Source organism: Phyllostomus discolor, chromosome 15 (genome assembly GCF_004126475.2).
Source record: "Phyllostomus discolor isolate MPI-MPIP mPhyDis1 chromosome 15, mPhyDis1.pri.v3, whole genome shotgun sequence".
Lineage (NCBI taxonomy): Eukaryota > Metazoa > Chordata > Mammalia > Chiroptera > Phyllostomidae > Phyllostomus > Phyllostomus discolor.
In genome coordinates, this window is record NC_040917.2 from 16,756,461 (window position 1) to 16,773,810 (window position 17,350).

Here is a 17,350-nt window from a genome sequence, read left to right on the forward strand (position 1 = left end):
CCCTGGCTTTCTGCTTCCCTGAGGACGGACTTCTACCTGAGGCATACTCCTGTCCTCCCTGCCTTCCCTGTCCCCCAGGGGAGACAGGAGCCGTGTCGCCGGTGAGTCTGCCCTGCACCGTCCCTATCTATCTTCTGTTTGGGGTCAGCTGGAGAGAGCGCATGTCCTCTGTGCTGTCGGTTTTATAGGAACAGTTCCCCTGGGGACAACCCCCCAAACCCCCTCACCTAGCTGTGTTAGTCTTATTCTAGACTGAAATTTCAAGAGCCCATTTTTTTTTTTAAGATTTTGTTTATTTTTAGAGAGGGGAAGGGAGGGAGGAGAAAAACATCAGCGTGTGGTTGCCTCTCATGCGCCAACTGGGGACCCGGCCTACAACCCAGGCGTGTGCCCCAACTGGGAATCGAACCAGCAACTCCCTGGTTCGCAGGCTGGCGCTCCATCTACTGAGCCACACCAGCCATGGCTCGGGAGCCCATTATTTTTGCACGCTTGAGCCATGTTTGCCAAAAAGCTTTATCAATAAATAATGGTGGCATTTTAGTCTTCACCTGCCTGACTACTGGGCATCTCAGTTCGTTCTGGGCACAAGTGGGGAAAAGTGGGGTTTACCAACTGGGTCCCCCAACTTCCAACATCTATACCCAGTGTTCCGGGAATTCACCGTGCGGTAATTTGTGCGGGAGAAGCTGGAGGACCGTCCTGCCTTGTAGGCTGCCCTTCCCGGCTCACCTGGCTAGAAATGGGCAGGATCACCTTGCTGTTGGGCTCTGAGTCTACACAGATTGTTTAGCTCGTATTTTCTTGGATTGGGAAAGATAAGTCAGCTTAGGAAGTGTCTTACTGAAATACAGGTGCACAGGAAGTAAAAATTTAAAGGACCAAAGAACCATGTCAGGGGGCCCCACTAATTTAATTATCACCCCAAGTGTGACTTGAAAACAAGATTCAGTGAGGGATATACTCTAAACTGGGGTTCTTGGTGCCAATAAAACCTGCTTTCGGGACTATTTGTAAATCTGTGTTCTTCCTCTCCTCCCATAAAAACCATATCAACACACAAGGGGCCATAAGCGAAAGTTAAAAAACCAACAAAGATCGTCCTCTTCTCCTCGCTAGCCCTTCCCGTTACTCTGGGGAGACCTGCCCAGTGTGGCATGGACGGACGGGTTCCTTTCCTCACCACACGCACGTTTGGGCCATTTTCGCAGCACCAGGAGCAGCAGGCACAAGGGGAAGGCAGCGTCCCAAACACAGGAGGCCCCTGTGACCCATGAACTGCTGTTGCACACGTATTCCAGAAGTCTCTTCATTAGGATTGAGGCCCAACAGGCAACCTAGGGCTGACTTTATGACTCTGGAGACTATCGAGAGATTTGAAGAATAGCAATGACACCCTGGCTGGTGCGGCTCAGTGGATGGAGTTCTGGCCTGCAAACCAAAAGGTCCCTGGTTCAATTCCCAGTCAGGGCACATGTCTGGGTTGCGGGTCGGGTCTCCAGTTGGGGGTGAGCAAGAAGCCACCAACCAATGTTTCTCCCCCTCTCTTTTTCACATCTTTCCCTTTTCTCTAAAAATAAATAAAATCTTAAAAAAAAAATATTAATGGCTCTAAAACTTCATCCGCTCTGCCCATCTCATCCAAGAACTGCTCCGGGCCAGCAGCTGGCGTGCTCTGCAGCCGCTCCGACGAGCTGCTCAGAGGCTTCCGAAGGGAGGTGGGCTCCATTTATTGTGAACTCCAGAAACCACCAGCCCCACGAGGATCCCATCCCATCCTCGTCTTCACAAAGCCGCGTTAAGTCAGTGCCCCCTAGACAGACGCTGTATGGAAGGTGCCGTCGGCACCTCGTAGATAAGAGACAGGACTTCATCTGAAACTCCCCTGTTCCCGCTCCCGGACCTGTAATACACCCAACCCCTTAAAGCACTAAGGAGTCAATAATAAGACAATCCTCACACCTCTGCATTTCTGGCCTACTGCACAAGTTAGGGTGTTTGATCAATTTAACCTGATTTCTATATACTGAAACTGTCTAACAGCCATTCAATGAGTAGTTTTCAAACTGAGACACCTTTTCCTTTTGCTGATAAAAAGAATTATTCACCTCCTAAATGTAATAACTAAATGCAAAAATACTGAATGTTTAATTTTTTCTCATATAGAGCAGCAAAAAATAACCCCGCAGAAGAGTACGCAGCCTTGTATAAGAACACCTACTTCAGTGTATTAGATAACTATCAGATTATGATATAAAGTCTCCTAGAAATTCTTTTCATTTTTTCCTTCTTTTTAAAAGTAGTCTGACTCTAAATTAAAATTTGATACACAAACATTAACTTTTTTTTACCAAAACACACTGAAAGACCTTCAAAAATACAGCAGGTCCTTGACTAATATCTTGCTCAGTATTAACATTGGTGAAATGACACAGAAACTTAACCCTTGCTTATATCAATTAACCTGTGATGAAACTGGCTTCGTTATATGTCATTTCGCTTAAAGTCACAGACCCTATAGATGACACTAAGTGAGGACTTAATGTAATCAATAACTTATGAATTTGTAAGTGCATTATAGTAGAGAACCAAAAAACAAAACCCACAACTTACATCTGCTGGAACTTGTAGCTCTTTTTCAGCATATGTATGGGCTACTTTGATTAGAGCCTTTGGAAAATATCCAAAAATACGTCCAACCTATATAAAAGAGTGGGCAAAAGAAACATATCAATCAAAATTCTGTACAAGAAATATCCACGAGAGAAATATCCACGAGAGATAGGCAGGTACAAGCACAGAAACGCACCGTCACTTTAATGGTTACAGAAATTATGATTCTAATAAAAATTAAGTACTTAATATCGTAAAGACAACTTTTCTAAAACCACTGAAGTTTTCTTTCAACATTCAGCCTAATTCTAAACACAGAGCACATGAAGTCATATCTTTGAAGTAGATAAAAGATCTGCATAAGAGAAGATTGTTGTATATTATATGATTAAAACTATGCAAATCAAAGCTGGTTGGAAACACAATTCCAAATAACCTCTAGCAAGAATCCACCTCCACATTTTCACAGCAGTGCTCATAAACCAGTACTTACATGTCTTTCTTAAACCAATAAATACCAGCCATAGAAAATTAATAAGTAAAAAATACAAAATTTCTGAAACATATGACCGACACTACAAAAGGCAACTATTTCTTGATATTATGGGCTGTACTAGCTTTTTCAAAAACCAGAGTTTCAAGTATTAGGGGGGGAGATAAAATTCATACTAATCTACACAACGAGCTTTAGTTTTATGCAAAGTAAACCTCCGCAGAAGATGGCCCCGTTCACCTGCAGCACTGACACCTGAGGTTACGCTAAGCCGTGTCCTCTGGAGAAACACACCCTGTCTGGTACAGCCGCAGTCTGAAAGGGAGCACAGGTGCCTTCCAAGCACTAAAGAAGGGGCCTGATAAGCAGATCAAATGCACAAAAAGAAAAAAAAGACTGTCTTATCACCAGCTCCTAAAATATCCTCATTATGAGCGCTCTGGTTATATCCAGCAGCTACCTGAGAGCCAGTGTTAGCAGGAGAATACTGCCTTGGAGATTAGATAACCCAGGGCAATTAAAACACCACACCGGCAGTTCAAGTCCGCCACTCGAAGAAACCAAAACAGACGGCAGGATGAAAACTAAGAAATAGAAAGAAGAATCATTTGAAAGCTAAGGAGGGACAGTTTTTCATTTCCTGAATTAGAAGGTTCACGAAATGAGGGAGGTAAGAGAAAACATCCCTTTTCTCCTTCTCAGGAAAATTTTATTTAGAGAAAATCTGGAAAAGAGAAAAAAGTAATCAAAGATCTGTAGAGAAATGCATTTACCTTTGTGTACACTCTGTGATATAAAACTCCTTATTTTTATACTGGATGGGGTCTCATTTCTTATGACATGACCCCCTCCAAAAATGGTGCAGAATTAAGGGACTTCATAACTAGAAGTAATCCACGTGTCTTAATTTTGCTTCCATGTATAATCCCTGCCAAGGGACTGCTGGTTTGGAAGGAACAGAAAAGCAGAATGTAGTTTTAAGGGCACAAACTCTGCACAGCTACTATCAGGACAAATGTGAGCGGCACCGCCCTGAAAGGAAATATTCTAAAGGAACAGGCATCACGCATGGGCCCTCCCATTCCAGGGTTTTTCACCTTCAGGAGCTAAGACAGTACACGCGCCAACTGCAGTGCAAAGCAGAAAGAAAAATGTCACGCAGGCAGTGCAGATGCAGTGCCTCCTGAGCAACGATCAGACAGCAAAGTTGGCTGGGTGCTGAGGGCGGTGCTCCCCAAAGAGGCAGGGTGACAGCGGGGACCCAGGAAGGTGGCCGGCTTTCCAGAGGTGGACATGGATGGTTGTGCACAGAAGTGTGGAGGGAGAGAAATGCAAGTTGAGTGCACCGACTCAAATGCTCAAACTTGACCGCTAGATTAAACACACAGCCTAGGGACGTGGAATGACCGTCTAAGAAAAAAAGACTGTTAAGAAATCACATGTGGTAGACTCAAAAGAAACAGAATATTCTTCTTTGTATCGGGTGATTCAACTGGGACTCTTCCTAAACGCAAGGACTGTATCTGACTGGTTGGCCTTTCAATATTCCCCCCTAGGAATCCGAACTGCCAACAAAACCCATCTGTTCTTCCCCGTGGAGGTTTCTCAAGGCTCCTTTTCTGTTGTTTGTTTTCGTGTCTCGCTGAGATTTTGAAAGCTTTCACAGTTGGGACTGGGTACTTCTCTAAGTTGGGACAATTCTCAGGACATCAGAGACCCTTCCTGCTCTCAGTAAATACACAGTCCACACTCTTTAAAAAGGAAAATTAGCTCCTACGCCCCTCCATCTCTTGCTCCTGGAGAATATCCACATTCAGAACGTCAGAGCATGCTGCGCTCACTGATCTCCATGTCTGGTATCAGGGCACCCACAGAGCTGGGTGGGACTGAGCTTCGGGGGGACCACGGGGAGCAGGCGGCGTCTGACAAGCACGGAGAGGATGAAGTTGCCAGCACAACAAACACACAAACAAAAAAGCACACAGTGAAAACGACATCTTGCTGTTTAACAGACTAAGAACAGCCCGCAGGATTAGGTGACTCTTCCCAGAACTGCCAGTGTCTCACAGATATTAATAACTCAGGAAAAAGAAATGAGCACAAAATCAACTTTAATCACGAAACACTCTCTCGCACATTGCTCACAGGAGTAAGTCTAATGCCCACAAATCCTTCCATTTTAAAGCAATGAAGCTTAGGAGTTTTCAGGCCGCCCCATTTCAAACCTGACTACATAGGGAGCACCCATGGCCGAGAAGGCCTAGAACCTGATGCTGAGGAGCACAGCCGGAAGCAGTTTGCTCTGTTTAAGAAACCTCTGCTGGGCCCCTACTCCGTGCCGGGCCTGGTGCCTGCTGGGGAGACACAGCAGGGAGGACCTGTGAACACCACCAAGGACGCTAAGAACATAGTTATTTAAACCGACAGTGCTGAGCAAGGCAATCCAAAGTCAGAAGAGAAAGTATGCCATTTTCTCCCTCTTTTTTCCTGGTAGAATTTGCACGTGGCTCCCCAAGTCTGCAGGTTCTGGATTGCAATCCTTTCTTTTTCTTTGAATAAATCTTTTTTGGTGATGAAAAAGGAGAAAAAAAAAAGAAAAAAGCATGTCAAATGTTTACTTACACTTCCAGCCCAAACTTCAGGTGATTTCCCTGCCAGTTTATAGTAGACGTAGACATTGTCACCTCTTCTAAAATTCACAAAGCGACAGTCCGGGCCTGTGAAGTCTTCCAGAGCCTCACCCCGGTGCATTAGCACTGCATACGGAGAGAGAAAAGAAATAACCAGATATGAGGGTTCCGGTTGAGTTTCGTGGTCCGTATTGATTCATCAGGAAACAGAAGAGCCCACTGTAAACAGCTTTCTCCAGTACTGCCTGGAGCCAGTCACTTTCAAGTCTTATGTTCAGAGGACCTAAAATCTTCACAGTTTTATCCTTATAAGTCAGGATTCCACACCCCCCCCCCCCACCGCCACCACCCCGACCCCCACCAGCCCCAGCAAACAGGGGAGAGGGAAACTCTCACTAGTTTTGTTTATGGATAATGCTGAGAAACAAAACCCAACAGGTTCCCCCCCCAACAGGCTGTTCTCAGTAATAACTTTTGATTCTCTCTCTAGCCTTCTAGTCTTGACCTTTGCTGTTTCACAGTCATAAAAATGCTTCCTTTTGCAGTTGGGTAAACTCAAGTGCAGATGCTGACTAGCTTAAGCTCGGGCGCGCGCAGAGGTAATAGGGAACTGGGGAGAGCACCCAGAAACCCCCAAGAGATCAATTAACTTTAACTAACCCCTAAAAGGCAGTGCCCTTCAGTGGCTCTAACGGGTGCCGCTAGCAGTAAACACTGTCCATTTCATTGTCCCCAAGCTGTTCTCTCTACATAAGACCTGGGTGAACTGCCGGGAAAGGATGTCGCACCCTGTAGGATGGACCCAATCACATGACAAGGTGATACTGCCTGAAAGTCAGTAATGTTTACTGGAGCCAACATGAAGCAGGTTTTGTTCCAACAAAACAAAGTTAAGATGCCCTTACTTACTGATGTCTATAAACAAAATCGGAAGTGGACATCACGTGGGACAGAGACAAGCACAGCTTGTAAAAACTGCCCACTAGTCACCGTCAGTCTTAAAGCGCCCGCCTTCAGGCACCCCTGATCTAGAAACTGGCAGAGGTGTTTTTCTGTTTGTTGGCCAGACACACAGTTTCTGATGTAAGGGGAAATGGACAATAAATGCAGTTAAACAGAGACAAAGAAGGATGAAATGGAAATAACGCTTTTCTAAAAGCCCGTTAGCAATAAGTATGTTACAACGTATCTCTTAAGTACATGTTTGAGGGACAGACATTGATTTAAAGGGGGTTATTTGGATTTTGAAGCTAAAAATCTCATTATTTCAACACATGTCCGCATGCTAACTCGGATATAATTGGGTGACAGGCCAGGGGCGGTTATCAGAATTGTAGACAGCAATGCGTCTCGTGTTCCCCTGAGTAGAGGTCATGGAGGGTGTGTAAAACTGAGATGCGATACGGGGCACACCATATAACATCTTTTGGACACGTGCAGGCCACAGGAGATAGCCCCAGGCCCTGCTTCGGCTGCTTCCTGCTGTTCGGTTACATTGTGTCTTTTGGACATGAGCCACACTACAACTTAGAGAGTTCTTTCAACATCGGGTCGCCCAGTGAGGAAGCGGCAGTGATGGGATTCTCCAGGTGACTGGCTTGGGGGAGCTCAGGTAGGACAGTGCTTGACAGCAAGGAATGGTGGACATGCCTGCAGCCAGCCCTGCCTGCCAGTCACTGGGTTTGCCCCGAGAAAACGAAAGGAAAGAATCGTGGAAGTTGCTCAGTTTTCTAGTGCACATTTCCCTGGGCCCCGGGGTTACCTCTGGGAACGGCGTGGGTCAGAGGCTGCCTCCTTTCTTGTTTGATGGTGTTGCAGTAATACAAACTTCAAATTGTGAAATTCTTCTTCGGATAACACCAATGTGAATATAAATAGCTAAACTGTAGGCCCACGGCCTTTTCAGAATGAGCATTTTCTGTACCTTTTGATCACAATGTGTGAGCCACCAGCTGGGAAGCGGTTATCGCTGAGTGGCAAGGTTATTTGAGAACTGCTGGGAGACCGAGAATGATCCTGGACACGCACGGGAAAAGACTCAAACACAAGGGGCTAAGGCCAAAGGTGGTTAGGTTCACAAAACCCCTAGGGTATTTATTGTTACTTTCATAATCCTCGTCATCGGAGCCTGGACATCTCTGCCCCCCCGCACCGCCCTCCAACCCCCAGTGTGAGGCTGGGGGACAATCCCGCTTCCTGCGCGAAGGAGAGGGGGCTGCAGGTCCCAGGCGGCCCACGCAGATCCCCTGCAACTTTCGAGAACCGCCGAAGATTGGGGCCTTGCTGGCGCCCTCCCTGCCCGGCAAGGAGGCAATGACAGAACAGAGAGCTGGACGGAGACCCTGAACTATGCCGCAAGCCCGGACTCGGAGATCGTCCCAAACCTAAACTCCAAAATTTGTTCGAAAGGTGGTGTGTGCCCCCAATCCGAGTGAAGCAGAAGGGCGAAGGGGCAGCGCCGGGTGCCCTTTTCCGATCCCCATCAACAACCTCCGGCAGGGGATCCGCCCGCCGAGCCGGGAGCACATCTGACCCCGCACAGCACCCAGCCGGGTTCCCCGCAGCGGGGGCCGGAAAGTGCTGGGAGGCAGCGTGGGAACCCCAGGGCACGCAGCGCAGCGCCCCAGCGCCCCTCGGAGCCGGGTGGCCGAGGGTAGCGGACACCAGGTAATGCTCCGGGGAGGACGGGGGACACCTCCAACCTCCAAAGCCCCGCAGCAGTCGGCCAAGAAAAAAATAAAACGCCGGCAACAAGTGGGAGGTGCAGCCCCCCCCTCCCGCGGTCAGGGCCCGCCGGCCCGGGCATCCACACAGCCTCGGTGCACAAACGCAGGGACCCGGGGCTTGCTGCACCCCTCCCCCCCCACCGCTTCCCGGCGCCCCGCCCTCCCGCCTAGGCTGCGACTCCCCCGGCCCGGCCCGCATGTGGGCTGCCGATCTGCCGCCCCCGCGTGGCCCCGGCCCGGGTCGCCGCCCCGTCCCCCGGGCACTCACTGCTGCAGTCAGCGTCCGCGCAGAGTTTGTGCTCGGAGAAGCGCCGGTCCGTGTCAGGCTTCTGATGGCCCGGCACCTGCCAGGGCATCCCAAGCAGAAGCAGCCACAAGGGCAGCCCCGGCGCCGCAGCCATGTTGTGGTCACCGCGGGGAGCCGGTGACGCGGAGGACGAGGCCGGGGCCGGCGCCAGCGGGCGGGGCCGAGGGCGGAGCTCCGAGGGCGGTGGAGCGCGCAGCCGAGGGGCGGCGCCTGGGGACGGTTGGAGAGGCTCCCGTCCTACACGTCAGCACCCGCTGTGGGAGAGGAGGAAGGGGTTTGCGGGATGAGGACCTCTGCTCCATCCTTCTCACCCCGCACCCGCGCCCCCGCCCGTCTGGGCTCTGCGACCTTAGACCCCTAACCTCGCACCAACCTCCTCTTGGTGGGAGGATGCGAGTTTTTCGCAGCCTCCCATTTCTGATCGGCACCCCCCATTCTTGGTTCGGTACCTTTTTTTCCCAACTATGAAATCCCATCCACGGTTTGCCACTGTTAGTCCGCGTTTCCAGGCACCCGGACACGCCTTTGCCTAGGAAGGGAGAGTGGGAGTGGAATGGTCCATTGTGATGTAAGCTCCAGCGGGTGGCCGGCTGGGTCTTTTCAGGGGCCCTGGGAGACGGAGGTGGGCAATGAGTGGGTGCCCGTGCTGAGAGCTCAGATACTCTGGGCTCTGTCCACAAGGGAAGAAGTAATTGAATCCAATGCAAATGTGTTGCGCCACCGTCTCATGCGGGGCACCAGGGCGGGGTGCAGGGGTATGTAGGTCAAAGATAAGACAGCTGGTCCTCCTCGAAGGAACCAGCAAAGTAGTGGAAACCAACTGCCATAAGAACGACCACCGACTCAGTGTCAGAGCAGGAGAAAGCTAGCCAATGGCAGCTAAAATGTATCGAGTTTTTTTTCAGGAACGCGTGTTATTCTAAGGTCTTTATAACTATCAGTTCATTTAGTCTTCACAACTATAGTGCCTGGCCATAGTAGATCCTACTGCTACGTGTCTTCATTTCCGAGATAAGCACATTGAGGCATTCAAGCCCTAGTGGGTGATGAAGCTAAGGTTCACGTTCATGTAGAACCCTCCCTATTAATCACAACGCTTTCAAGCCCCTATCAAGCAACGTGCAATTTCTGTTTTGTTTTGTTTTTTTGTCTGGCTGGGGGAAGCAAAATCTTGTTTAAGCAACAGTAAAACAATTATCTGCAAATGCAATTTACAGAAGTGCCACAGGCCTACGGGTCAGTTCGGGGGGGAGGGGCTCCGATGCTCTGGCCCAGGGCGGAGCACTTCGTGTTCTTCTGCAGCTCAGGCCTGCTCCTTGCAGGTCCGTGCAGGCTGTTCATCGACCTGGAACACCAGCCAAACCGTTGGCGGTTTTCCTGAACTACTGGACCCTTTAAAAGAAGAGAGCGTGGTTGGTCCACGCAGTCCATGATGCGGAATAACGGAAAAGGTGGGACCGTCCCACAGGGGTTCACACTTGTTTGTCGGTAGGAGCTACGAGACGTTCCATTGGTCCAGAGTGGGTCCCATGCCATCTGGAGCGAAGGCACCACAGACAACGCACCATGGATTTAAGCCGTGGTGCCCTCTGGAGCGCTTTGTTTTTCTTCCATGTGCTGGTTTGCTTTAGATTCTTAGGTGCGGCTAACAAGCATCTCTAGCGTAACATGTTAAAAAATAAACTCTCTTTGTTTTTCTCTCTCGAACCCTGCTCTGTTCACCTTTCCCGTCTGCAAATATAATTCTGTCGGCATTTTAATCCCTATCTTCCAGGTGCTCAAGCCAAAAATTTACAAACCATTACCGACACCTGTTCCTCTCACACCCCAGGCCCAGTCCATCTGACAACCTTGTACACTCTCTATTTTCATAACTTTATTGAGGCGTAATTGACACACACTAAACTGCATGTATTTAAAGGGTGCAGTCTGACAGGTTTGGGCATATGCGTACACCCATGAGACTGTCTCCACAGGTGAGATGATTGACATGCCTTAAAAGAGTCCTCGAGCCCCTATGTAATTCCCTCCTCTCCACTCCTGCCTGTCCACTCCTGCCTCCATTGCTATGGATGGATTTGTAATTTGAAAATTTGAAATAAATGGAACCGTACAGTGCGTACTATTTCTCAGACCCCTTCCACCCAGCAGGAGCGTTTGGAACACGTCCGGAGCCTGACCACTGCTCACCAGCCCCTGCGCTCACGCCGCAGGCCGAGCCACATCTCTCACCCAGAAGATGGCAACAGCCTCCTCCCTGTCCTTCCCGCTTCTGGCCTCGCCTTCCCGAAGGCTTGTTAAGAGTCATAAACCAGGTAGATCCTAGTAAAGGTCATAGTTAAAAATGAAAATGCTGTGATTGGTTCCAATATAGAGAGTCAGAAAGACAACAGACGCCCGTGTCTTCACGCAGTCAGGTCAGCCTGCACGGTCTCACTTCCTGCTGGGCGTCCCGAGATCTTCCTTTCCCCTCTCCCTCCAGGTTCCTGGCTTTTGTGCTAGCGTCATCCTGGGTGGGCCATGACTAGGGGAGGATGGGTCCACCTTTTACACCTGTGCCCAAGCAGCCTCAGTCTTGGCTCCACCCCTGAGGGTGGGGAAAGACTCTGGGTCCTCGTCATATTCTTTAGAGAGGAAACTCCTAAAAGATCAACAAATCTCTCTTGCTAAGCACAATTATCTCTCTTAGTAAGAGTGGGGGGATGGGAAGAAGTCAAGAACCCAGCCACATAATAAATGCTAAAATGTGTTTTGGTACATATTCTAAACACTAAAGAGTTCAAATGTTGCGAACCACCCTGTCTGGTTTCAGAAGCTGTAAGCCCCCATGGCTGAGGCTAAGTAAAGGACCTTGGAACCATAAGCCACTAAGGAGACAAAGCTTATCTTCCTGGTAGGGGCGAGACCTCTGCCCCCTTTACTTCACCCTGCTTGGGCCCAGGTGGATGACTGATTAGCCAATGATGGGTAAGATTCTTCAAGGGAGGGGTGACCTAAGACAGGCATGGTTACGATGGGGCCATCAGGGAAGGACTTGGGGGCTATAGAAAAAGGGGGTGATGGACCCTCACCCCTCAGCTGTGACCATAGCCTGAGTCCTCATTCTGTCTGCAAGAAGTCTCCTAATCTCTTGGCTGCCTGACTTCCCCTGCCTGATTGAAGCCTGAAACAATGCTGGAGGATGGTACAGCCCTGGGCAGGATCAAGCCTAAGAAAGAATGCGTAAAATCCCGTGAAACCTGCTTTGCCAAGAATGTCCTCAGTTTTCTGATCAGGGTCCAAGCATAAAATGAGTTTGTTTCCCAGTTGTATGGCCCTTTTGCTAGTGACCCTGACTCAGAATAAGCCCTCATAGTTCTTTGAATGTTATCTGTTGTTTGATCATTACCGCCTGACAATGATTGATGAGCTTTACCTGTATTCCTGTGCAAACTGAATCCAATAAAAGTCCATTGAGGAACAGGTTCAAGGCCCTTCTCCTCTGAGAGATTGACTACCTTTTCCCCCCAAGCAGATCATGTCTTGGTGGAATTATTCTCATCTATGGCAGATGGGGTGCAGTGGGGGGTCTGCTGGACAGAGCTCCCCCACATTCAAAGAAGGAGGAAAGTATATGAGACAGGATAGGATTTGAGTTAGGTCTTGGTGAGTTAAGTAGGATTTAGGTTCTTAAAAGAAAGGAAAGGGCAGGTGAAGAAAGCAGCATAAAACAAGAGAGAGCAGAAAGAAATGGTTAGTGGATAGTAAGGAGACCTAAAGAATAGTGGGAGGTAAGTTTGGGTGGCTAGGTAAGTCAAATTGTGAAAACCAATCGCATGAATTCAGACTGAGTAGAGTCGAAGACAAAAAGCTATCAGAATTTAAGTAAACAGATCGCAAAACTAAAGTGAACTTTAAGCAGGTATCCTGTTCTGAAAGCCAAGGAGAATGCAGTTTTGTGGAAAACATGGCCAGGGGGGTTAAATCCTTCCCCATGATTAAAAGCCATGCCAAAGGGTATGTTCTACTGGGAGTGAGTCATATATAAGGCAAGGTCTTCTATCAGCATGTACTATTTGTCCAGCCTTGGCCAATGTCCCAATTTCTATTGTAGAAAGAAAGAAACTCAAACATCTGAAATAGCCACTAATATATAGGCTTACGTGTAAGTATAAGTTCCTGTTTCCGGTTCTACCCAATTTACTTTGGCGCTGTTTTCACAGAAATCAAATATTTGGTGCTTGGAGACAGATGCAGAGCAAATTCCGGGGCGGGGCTTACACAACTCAGTTTCCACAGTGTAGACTGGCGTTATCCACTACTGTGTTCAGATATGAATCATTTCCTTACAGGACAAGAACAAAAGCAGGGAATGCAGTCAAAAGAATTAAGTTAGGCATCAGAAGCCTAATTGTGTGACCTCAGGCAAGTCATCCATTTCTCTGTGTCTCAGATCCCACACCTATACAATTGGGGCTAATGTTGACACTTGACAGTGTTTCTTTAAGAAGCAAGTAAGGCCACATATTAAAGATTGCCCATTTGTGTTGTTTAAAAAATTAAACAGCAACATATCTCGCTCTTAGCCAGCAGGGATGGTTGATGACCCAACAAGAGTCTCAGCAAATCAATGACTTTGTCACAGGGGGATGTTTTTAGATTGTACCTGCCCCGGACCCTTCCTTTCTTACTAAAAGTCGGGGTGGCAAGCAATATCCTCCCAATCACAGCCCACCTGTTCACAAAGCACACATCTAGACAAAGCAAAGCTTCTAAATCCACAACATTTTAATTGATATATTCAGTATAAAATCAGGAACAGAAACATAAATACCATTATGAAGACTACTTAAATGTAAATATCAAGCAATTATGTACAGTAAAGGTAAAGAGTTCCCTGCAAATATAAAAGCTCATTCCCATTTAAATCTGCATAGGATAGGAAATGGTATGGAATACATAAGAGGGTGAATGAATGACATCAAACCAGAATGATTAAATAGAGGATCTAAACCTGATATTTCCCTATTTCTCACTGACTCTCTAGAACAATACTGTCCAATAGCAATAAAATGCCAGCTACAAATTTAAATTTTCTACAAGTCACATTAGAAAGGTAAAACAAATCAGATGAAATTCATTTTAGTCATATATTTTATTTAACCTAATACATAAAAAATATTACTATTTCAACTTGTAGTCATTATAAAATTATTAATGAGACATTTTATGTTCTTTTTTTTTTTTTTTGGAAATCTGGTGTGTGTTTTATACTTATAGCACATACCAATTCAGACTAGGCACATTTAAAGATAGCACAGATCAAGAAAGCAAGAATTAGCCCTGGCTGTTGTGGCTCAGTGGATTGATTGCGCTGGTTCGATTCCCAGTCAGGACACAGGCCTGAATTGCAGGCTAAGTCCCCAGATGGGGGCATGCCAGAGGCAACTGATTGATGTATCTCTCACACATTAATGTTACTCTCCCTCTCTTTCTCTCTCCCTTCCCTCTCTCTAAAAGTAAATAAATAAAATATTTTAAAAAATTAGGAGAGAAAATGTCTTTAAAAAAAAACGCAAGGATTAAAACTTTACACCAGATCCATACCATATATTTGTAGATGCCTGCACACTATTTTGCATATACTTATTTTAGAGAAAGAAAGCTAAAAAATGTGTTTTACAATTTAAAATATTTTTGGCAAGCCTGTTTTGGAAATTCTGTGGAAGGAGAAAGAAGGATGGCGGCTTTAGCAAAACCCCCACATTTTTTGTTTGTTTGTGATCAGAGATTGAAGTTGTTGTTGGGATGTCTGAGCGTTTCATTGCCATTTCAGATGAACCTGAAGCTCTTAATGGAAAGTATGAGCTACAATCGTCATTACATTCCTAGTCACTAAATACTAGTCATGCTTTTTTATTCTTCACAATTATCTCACACACATTTACTATTCCTGACAAACACAAAGAAACCAGGAATGACATTTAGATGGATAATAAAACAAGGTGAATGCATGTAGGAGAACACAGTCACAGTTAAGTAATAGACCGGAGCACGTTACTGATTTAGGCAAGTGTTTCTGGCTCTGCTGGCTCTTTAGGGGACGACATACCCTTCAGAGCAATACAAGCTGAGATTATGCAACACCAACAGGTCCGCACTGTAAGCACTGCTACAAATAATTCCTCTGGGTGAAAGACAGCACACCTGATGGAGACCCAGGGTTTTAGTTATCCTGTACTATGTCATAAATGTAGTGGTTTAAAATGATAATTTCTTATTATTTCTTCCTATTCTACACCTTGGCTGGACTTAAGCAGGTGATTCTTCAGATCTGAGGGTTGTTGGCCAAGGTCACGCGTGTGGTGGCTGCTCCATTCGGCCGGCAGGACTGGCCGGGGCTGCAACTTCATTCGTGTGTCTGGTGGCGCAGACGTGGCGGCTGAAATGACTGGGATAGGCCTCTCTCTCTCCAGACGGTTTTCATTGTTCAGCAGCATGTTCTATGACTTCTTTACCCAGCCCAGACTTCTTTACTTGCTGGCTGAATTCCTGGAGAATGAAAGAAGAAAACACAAGGCTTCTTAAGGCCTACATGTAGAACTGGCATGGCATCGCCGTTGCCATGGTTTTTCATCAGAGCAAGTCAGAGGACCTGCCCAGATTCAAGGCACAGGGGCGGGAGGAACAGACCCTCCCTCTTAGTGGGAGAAGCACCTTCCACACGCAGGAATAGGGAGAATTGCTGGCAGCTGTTTTTGAAGATGAACTACTGGAAGGAAGGAAAGCACTGGAAATGGCAAAGCACAAGTCAATATAAAAGGCAATACATATATTTTTCTTCTCTTAATTTCTTTAAAATACATGTGACTGTTTAAAGCAAAATAATAATGAATGTAAATGTAACATATAAGACAATAAAGCACAGAAGGACTTGGGGGTGGCAGTAAATGGGACTATCTGTGGCAAGGCCCCTTTATTTCAGTGAAGTGTCACAATTGTAACTTTAAGTGGTTGATAATTTAAGAATGCATATCATAATTCCTAGAAACACTGCTAAACAGTAATGCAAAAAGATATAGCTAAAAGGCAATAGAAGAATTCAAATGGAATGATAAAACATTTGATTAATTCCCAAAGTGAAGACCAGAGGAACACAAAATAGTGGAACAAATTGGAAAAAATATCAAAATGATAGAGGCCATTTCAACACTATACATTATTACAGTTGATATGAATCAATACAACACACCAATGAAAAGGTGGAAATGGTCAGACTGGATTGAAAACATGAAAGCAACTAACTCCTATTAACAAGGGAAGCACATCAAATAAAAACAGAGTTAGACTGAAAGTAAAAAGATGGAAAAAGATATATCATGCAAACTATAAACTCAGAAGCTGCAATGACTATATTAATGTTGGGTGAATTTCACTTCGGGATGAAGTGTGTTATCAGAGACAAAAGAACAGTTCATAACGATAAAGTGGTGACTACATCAGCAAGACATAAGAACCGGAAATGTTTATGTGCTCAGTAACAAAACTTCAAACTGTGTGAAGGAAGAGCTAACAAAAGTAAAGGAAGAGACAAATCCACAAACACAATTTTCAATGACAACACCCTTATCTCAGTAATTAACAGTATTATTATCTGAAAAATTGGTAATGATATAGAAGACCTGAACAAAACCATTATGCATGTTAACCTCGCTGATGTCATAGGACACACTGCTCAACAACCGCAGAACACATGTTCTTTTCTAGTACCCACGGAACATTTACCAAAATGTCCCTTATTCAGGGCAGTAAAATGAGTCTTAAGTTAAAAAAAAATGTTGACACTTCACACAAAGTTTCCAGCATAAATAAACTGGTAATCTATAACAAGGCCAATGGAGGAAAAAAACAGAAGATGCAAATTATGCACGTCCTGTTGCAGTTATCTATAGCCATGTGACACACGACTCCAGAATTCTGCAGCTCGTCACCACCGTTTCCTTGCTCGCAGTTTTGTGAGTCAGGAATGTGCACATAGTTCAGTGAGAATAGCTCACCCCTCCTCCAAGTGTCGCGGTCTGGAGGTGACACTCATGCAGCGATACAAGTGACTGATTTGAGCTGCGAGTTCTGAGAAGCTCCTCCTCTTGTGTGGAACGAAGATGCTGACTGTTGGCTCCACGTGGGCTCTTTCATGTGCTGTTGCATCTTCTCTCTGCACGTGGCCTTTCTCTGCAGCAGGATGGCCTGGACCTTTTAACACGGTGGCTCAGGGAGCCAAACGGGCAAAACAATGAAGCTGAGCCTTCGAGAATATAAGTGTTTTTTTCCTCAAGTCTAAGTCGGGTGTATATAGTTGGATATTTTTCTCTGTGTTATCATGTGATCTGTTTTTGTTCCTTTTTAACTTTTATTTATTGATTTGAGAGAAACATTGATTGTGGCTCCACCCACTTACCCATCCACCAGCTGCTTCTGGTAGGTGCCCTGACCCTGGGTCAAACCTGCAACCCTGGCGCTTGGGAGGGCGCTCCAAGTAACTGGGCCAACCCAGCCAGGGTTGTGTTTGGTTTTATGCTTTCATTTTGCCACATTCCTTTTA

At 46.4% G+C, this 17,350-nt stretch overlaps 1 protein-coding gene across 2 annotated transcripts in view; it reads right to left on the reverse strand.

Annotated features, from left to right (window-relative positions):
• Window positions 1–8,933, reverse strand: part of MIA3 (MIA SH3 domain ER export factor 3) — a 37,437-nt gene extending 28,504 nt beyond the window's left edge. Inside the window, exons 1-3 of one of the 2 annotated variants that reach the window (XM_036016123.1) lie at window positions 8,731–8,933; window positions 5,729–5,862; window positions 2,614–2,700 (exon numbers count right to left, since the gene is read on the reverse strand). In XM_036016123.1, the coding sequence (XP_035872016.1) occupies window positions 2,614–2,700; window positions 5,729–5,862; window positions 8,731–8,863 (354 nt within the window). In that variant the 5' untranslated portion in view covers window positions 8,864–8,933. The remainder of the gene's footprint in view (window positions 1–2,613; window positions 2,701–5,728; window positions 5,863–8,730) is intronic. The other variant, XM_028531368.2, reaches the window with a different exon arrangement.
• Between the last annotated feature and the right edge of the window lie 8,417 nt (window positions 8,934–17,350).